The following is a 6,056-nucleotide window of genomic DNA, read 5'->3' as shown; positions in this document are numbered from 1 at the left end:
TCTTCTGATAGCGCCCTCTTTTTGGATCATCCTCCTCCAGCCCATGTTTACACTCTTTACGTATATAAAAGTACCCAACATACACGGTGACCCTCTCATGTAAAACCGATATATCTGTGTAACTGCTCATAAAGTATTTCCTACCAGTTGCAGCACATAAAAACATAACATGGACGTGGTATGCGAATAATATTCACACGAACGCGACTGAACTGGCTGCTCTTTAACTTTTTTTTTAATATGGTGTACATAAACTCTGAAAGGTTCACTGAAGCTACAGAGCCAAAAGCAAATGCTGTGTGTTAGCAAGAAAATACCCCAAATCCAACTTGCGACTAAAATATTTAAGAACGTGGGGTGTATTGGATGTTAACGTGTTGATTTCACGGCCTACTACGAAGTTAATAGTGACTGTATAGGTCGAAGACTCTCTCACCCAAGCTAATTCTCCTGGTAAAAGTGTTATCAGGCTATGTTCCAATAAGGATCTTTAAATGCGATATAGCTCAGTGAGAAGCTAGGACACGTGACTATCTAAATTACCATGCAACGTAGAGTTGCACACGCCAATAAGGACGATGTATACGGCGCATGCACCAAATGCCTAGCGAGTATAGTACTGCACGTAGTTCAAATTAAGTGTTTGTTTGAGTTTCAAGAGTTCTTTGAAAGTTTACATTATGATATAAAAACTTATTTCTGCATATTTAATAGAAGGAGAGTCCTACGGTACCAGGGGTTGATTTCACACACAAAAATCATGACTTAGGACTTAGTCTCACGTAGGAGTTATTCACAACTAATTGCTAGTCCTAAGTTAGGACGAGTCACCCCTGCTCTTACAATATGCTAAAACTCTATTACCACCAGTGATAATGTCCGCCGACATGATACAGCAATGAGAGCATTACAATCAGAGATGCTAAAACCATGAATATTTTTCTTGTTTTGTACATACAAAACATTGGTAATGTTCTTTTGCTCCATTACTTCGATTATAAAGACCAGGTCCAAATTGGCAACGGTAATGTCTACTGCTGGATCGCCCCCATCATCATGCGTTGAAATATGGGGCGTCCTTATTACCAGCACGCAAAGCAGCAATCTTTGCCCTAGCCGTAGCCACTCTTTTGGATACGGCTTTTTTGAGAACTTTTGTCTTATTTATTGTTATGTCTAAATGAAGTTGCATATTCCCTCCAGGAGTGCTCAAGGCCCTTTGCACTTTCTACAATGTAGAAGTCTTACTGTGTAATTGGTAGTTGTAGTTGTTCAGTGTGACGCACGAATTTGGAGTTTCTTTCTGTATAAAAGATGGAGTCTCAACTGAGATAGAGCCATTCAGATGCAAATCCTCCGATAAGACAAACACCTGTCTCAGAGCACCTTAAATGGTAGACTTCATATACACAACTTAAGCACCATGAAGCAGGGATCTGAAGATTCTGACTCCTACCGTCTAGTCGTCTTGGGCTCTACGGGTGTAGGCAAGTCAGCTCTGATATCCATGTTCCTTAAAGGTAACATCGAAAGAACCTACAAGCCAACGGTAGATGACATTCACATTGCCTACGCGTGGCAGGGCCGCAAGAAGTGCAAACTGGAAATCCTGGATACATCGGGAAGCTATGATTTCCCTGCCATGAGGAGACTGTACATCTCCACGGGTCACATATTCCTCTTAGTACATTCTCTTCAAGACCCGAAATCCTTCGAAGACGCTCTTTGTATTCTCGAACAGATCCGGGACGAACGCACAGAACAAGACGTGCCAATCCTTGTTGTCGGAACCAAATCGGACCAGAAACGCCCGGGTTGTGTAAGCAGTGCCGAGGCGGAGCTCAGACTGATTGACTATATGGATGTCGTCAGGTACGTGGAATGCAACGCCAAAAGCGCAGACAGCGTGAACAGTCTCTTTAAACAAGTCGCCAATGTGGTGTTGAACCCACGAGACCGGTCCTTATCTTTGCCGGTGGAAACGGACTCACAGCCCCAGAAACGATCCCTGTCATTCTTGAGAAGACTGAAGAGTATTCGCCGAAATTGAGAGTGTTGACTTGATTGTCAAGACTATTGCAAAGAAACTGTGCTATGCTTGTTGACTTGAAGCCAAGACTATTGCAAAGAACTGTTTGAACTTCTGAAAATGACAATACATGATCCAGTCTAACTTTACTTTGTATGTGTTTAAAATTTTGACTTGTAACAGCATAATGTAATTTTCCTTAATGTATGTTACTTTTGTTGGTGATGGGCGTCACCTTTAGAAAGCTGGTATCTCCGAGGGATTTGCACGTGTCTGACCACATTCTTACTAATGCATCGAATAACAGCAAATTATTTCTTTTAATTTGTGTAATATTTTCATCTCGAATAATTTATCTCGACTTTGATTTTATTCACAGTTACATTTTTGGTTTTGTAGAAATTCTTAGATCTATATAATTTATTTACACTGGAAAAAAGCATAACGTAATGCGATTCTTAGCTGAAAGTTGATTTGCATTCGGCTTGAAGAGAGAAGTAGACAAATGAAATAACGGAACCATTAATTACTGGCTTTCGACTAGTCATTGATAAAACATAACAGGTTTCATAATGTTGAGTAAAACATGCATTTTAAGAGTTTTATAAGTACACTAAAGAACGTACAACGCATCTTGTGTTGAAAGCTTTGCTGAAATAACTTTTCTTGTAAACTCAGACTTGAAAAAAAAAAATGCATAAGACGTCACAAGCCCAAAGGAAGACATTTCATTGTTTGAGAGCTGTGTTTGGCGCGTCCATTGTTTTACTGCAGCACTGGCAGGAATATATTGACTGTATTAGAATCTACTTTAATTTGCATATTCATGGTCACAGGGCTCACTTTTATAAAGCTATTAAGCAAAAAAAAAACTGCTTTACAAACTTATTTGCGAATCAAAATAATGAGTAGGACACCAGTTCACTATTAAATGTAAACTTGATTTAAGTTTGGCTGGTAACCTGTTTCTTTTTAGCTTTACTTTTCAGTGCTTAGTAAGTTTTTGCTTACAGGCTTTATGAAATTAGGGGCCTTGTTGTCCATTGAAGCCGCCATCAATGGCTCAGAGGAATTTTGTCACGTCTCGTGTATATCACAATAATTGTGACTGATGAAAACTGGGGGCATTTAATTGTTCAGATTACTACCGCTCTCAAACAGTTTAAACAGTTTATTTGTAGTGATTTAAATTCTCAACGAGGTCTGTATTGTACTCGAAAAATGTAAATCTTAATGATTAATAAATGTATATATAATCATATTACAATATTTCTACCCAAAAGTAAAGTAATAAAAAACTGTTACGAAAAGCGTTTTAAAATATATTTTGAACTTTTACTACATTTTAACGAATTCTGATATTTTCAGGGACAATGTGCGTTGTTTTTTTAATGACTTGAAGTTGAAAGTTTCTTAGTTTTAAAATTGAAGTGAATTAATTTCTAAAGGTACATTTATCAACAAGTTGTTGTGCAGTAAGTTTACTTTACTGAGAAATATTGAAATAAAGAAATATTCACTGAGAAATAGTAATTGAAAATAAAGAAAACAAGACAAGTATTTTTTCATAATTTTGTTTTTATTTGTGTTGATATTATGATAACGAGGTTGAGCAACGATCAGCTCATTCTAAAGATCTTTTCGAAAGCACGAAATCGACCTCGGCTCCAATCCATTTTCTTGAAGGCTCACGATGGCAGTCTAAACAAGAGCCACAGCCGCGGTTGATTGATTTCGAAAAAGCTCCCATGTCTTTAACGAAAACACTTCGTCCTTCAGAATGAAGCTGTAGTATGATGAAGGCACAAGAGAATGTCGAAGATTGCGCAACCGGGTCTTTCAAACCCCAAATACTACCGGTATACTAAGAGCTTTAAAGGCAATTAATACCGTTGGCTTTTGGAACCGTTTAAGATTGCTGGAGTCTAAAAGACACTGGAATCCTTTGGTAATTGTCAAAGAACAGTCGTCTCGCTTGGTGTATCTCAACATATGCATAACATTACAAATCTGTGAAAATTTGTCACTGAGGTTGCGAGAGAATAATGGAAGAAAAAATGTCCTTGTTGCACAAGTTGTGTGCTTTCAAATGCTTGATTTCGAGACCTCAAAATCTAATTCTGAGGTCTTGAAATCAAATTCATATATTATTTTAGTGAGAAACGTTACTTTAGAGGCGCTGTTTCTCAATGTTTTATACTATCAACAGCTTTCCTGTACGCGTTATCAAGTAAGGTTTTATGCTAATAATTATTTTGAGTACCTCTAAGTGAAGTTGTACAAAAGAAAATCTGTAAACATTTTATTTCAAAAGGTGGTCGCGTTTTTGAGATATTGCCAAAACTCTGGAGGAAACATTTCTACGTATGAGAAATAATCCTCATCGGAAAACACAATATGAGAAGCTATACTGCATTCAAATTTGTTTGGACTAATTGTGAAATATTTTTCGAAGTGAAATGTTTTATTAAATGCATTATTCTTTCTAAAGCTGCTGTACTTCTTACCACACAAGTTTGTGTTGCCATAGTTTTCAAAGTCAATACCAAAAACAGACCCTTTAACCTACAGGATGCGGATTAAAGTCACACGACCTTTAACTTGGTTTTATGACGTGTCACGTTGAATCTTATGTCGTTCACAACACCCTGTCGGTCTACTCGTATCTCCACAAACCGGAAAACCAAGGGGCACTGTTTTAGCGAAGTTTCTTTAATGGCGTCATTGTTAGTGTTGATCTGAGACAACTTAGCGTGACACGTGACCTTCTCTGCTACGTGTGTCTCGTAGACCAAGTAAAACCTTCTCTTCTTGGTTAGTCTGGCCACCGGAGATGTTGATTCTATCCTGCAGTTCAAAAGTTTCCGCGGATCCACCTTGCGAATCCGCACGTTGTAGATACCTAGCTTAAAGGTGGTCTGGTACCCGCCATCGGGTTTTGTGTCTTGTTGTTGTCCAAGAAAACATTTCGATTTTTGAAGTATCTCAAAGTTGTTGGGGCCGCTCATTAACGAAATCTCTTCAAGTAGGGTGGTTTCTTCAGTAGAATGTCTTGGTCGTTCTCGACTTAGATAACGCCTGACATGGTAAAGAAATGATGGGATAACGAAAATGATAACGATCACGACGCAAATTGAACGCATTCTATTGGTTGAATATGAGCGTGTGCGTACTAGGAGCAATTTAACCAATAGAATGCGATCGTGTCGTGATCGTTATCGTTTTCTTTATCGCTGCAGTGTGACTTAATATAGTTGTTTTTGGTTAATATAAGCAGCTCTGTGAAATTGGGCCCTTCATATAGCTTACCTTCGAAATCGATTAATACTTGCGACCAGTCCAGACTTCCTGTCGTGCGCAGTAACGAGAAGTCGTTTCTGAGTGTGATCAAGTTTTACAACAGCCCCGGAGTTTAAAGACTGACCATCAGTAAAGACCTGCAAGCAACCAAATAATTTGCTGTGAGCTAAACTTGATTAGAAGCCATGACTTCAAATCACTCAAAGATTCAGTTTGTATATAGTCCAAACGTTTTTATTTTTGGCTGAGCAAACAATTTACGCTAAGCCATTTGCTAAGTTTGTACTGTTTTCATGAAGTATGGAAATAAATGTAGGTTTGAATTGAACCTTTATTGAATAAAACAGTATTTGAAAGCAAAATGTTTTGTCCAGAATTGAATGGCACAATGTGCTTATTTTCTTAATATTTACCTGTAATGGTAAGCAGTCTCGACCGTTTTGTGATAAGAGTGGTACCGGGGTAAACGCAACATTGTCTCCGCACATCTCACGCACGACACCCCCACATGCTGCTCCCCAAATATCCCGAAGGTTTGCAACGTAACGAGGACTAAGTTTTGCGGCAGCCATTTTCAGCTTATCCGATCCAACGTGTGTGTGGTTGCCCTTTAGAGCGAAATATGGTCGGTCGGGAACACATTCTTTGCAGATTTCAGTTTAAAAGAAGAGACAAATCAACAGAAAAATTGTCATGGTAATTGTGATATCACAGGTGGAAACGCAAA

The 6,056-nt window shown here is 38.5% G+C and overlaps 2 protein-coding genes across 2 annotated transcripts; one reads left to right on the top strand and one right to left on the bottom strand.

The window, feature by feature from the left end:
• Positions 1 to 1,326: 1,326 nt before the first annotated feature.
• On the top strand, positions 1,327 to 3,149 carry LOC139946587 (GTP-binding protein Di-Ras2-like). Its single transcript, XM_071944282.1, has one exon. It carries the CDS (start codon positions 1,424 to 1,426, stop codon positions 2,048 to 2,050), a length of 627 nt encoding a protein of 208 aa, XP_071800383.1. The 5' UTR covers positions 1,327 to 1,423; the 3' UTR covers positions 2,051 to 3,149.
• A 10-nt stretch (positions 3,150 to 3,159) lies between these two features.
• LOC139946586 (uncharacterized) lies at positions 3,160 to 6,029 on the bottom strand. The gene is made up of 3 exons (XM_071944281.1): positions 5,743 to 6,029; positions 5,339 to 5,466; positions 3,160 to 5,107 (listed from the first exon to the last, which is right to left on the bottom strand). The coding sequence occupies exons 1-3, from the start codon at positions 5,899 to 5,901 to the stop codon at positions 4,615 to 4,617; spliced, it is 780 nt and encodes a 259-aa protein (XP_071800382.1). The 5' UTR covers positions 5,902 to 6,029; the 3' UTR covers positions 3,160 to 4,614.
• Positions 6,030 to 6,056: the final 27 nt, after the last annotated feature.

Source organism: Asterias amurensis, chromosome 13 (assembly GCF_032118995.1).
Source record: "Asterias amurensis chromosome 13, ASM3211899v1".
Taxonomy (NCBI): Eukaryota; Metazoa; Echinodermata; class Asteroidea; order Forcipulatida; family Asteriidae; genus Asterias; species Asterias amurensis.
The sequence above is the reverse complement of the archived record's forward strand: the minus strand, read 5'-3'. Positions and strand labels throughout refer to the sequence as shown.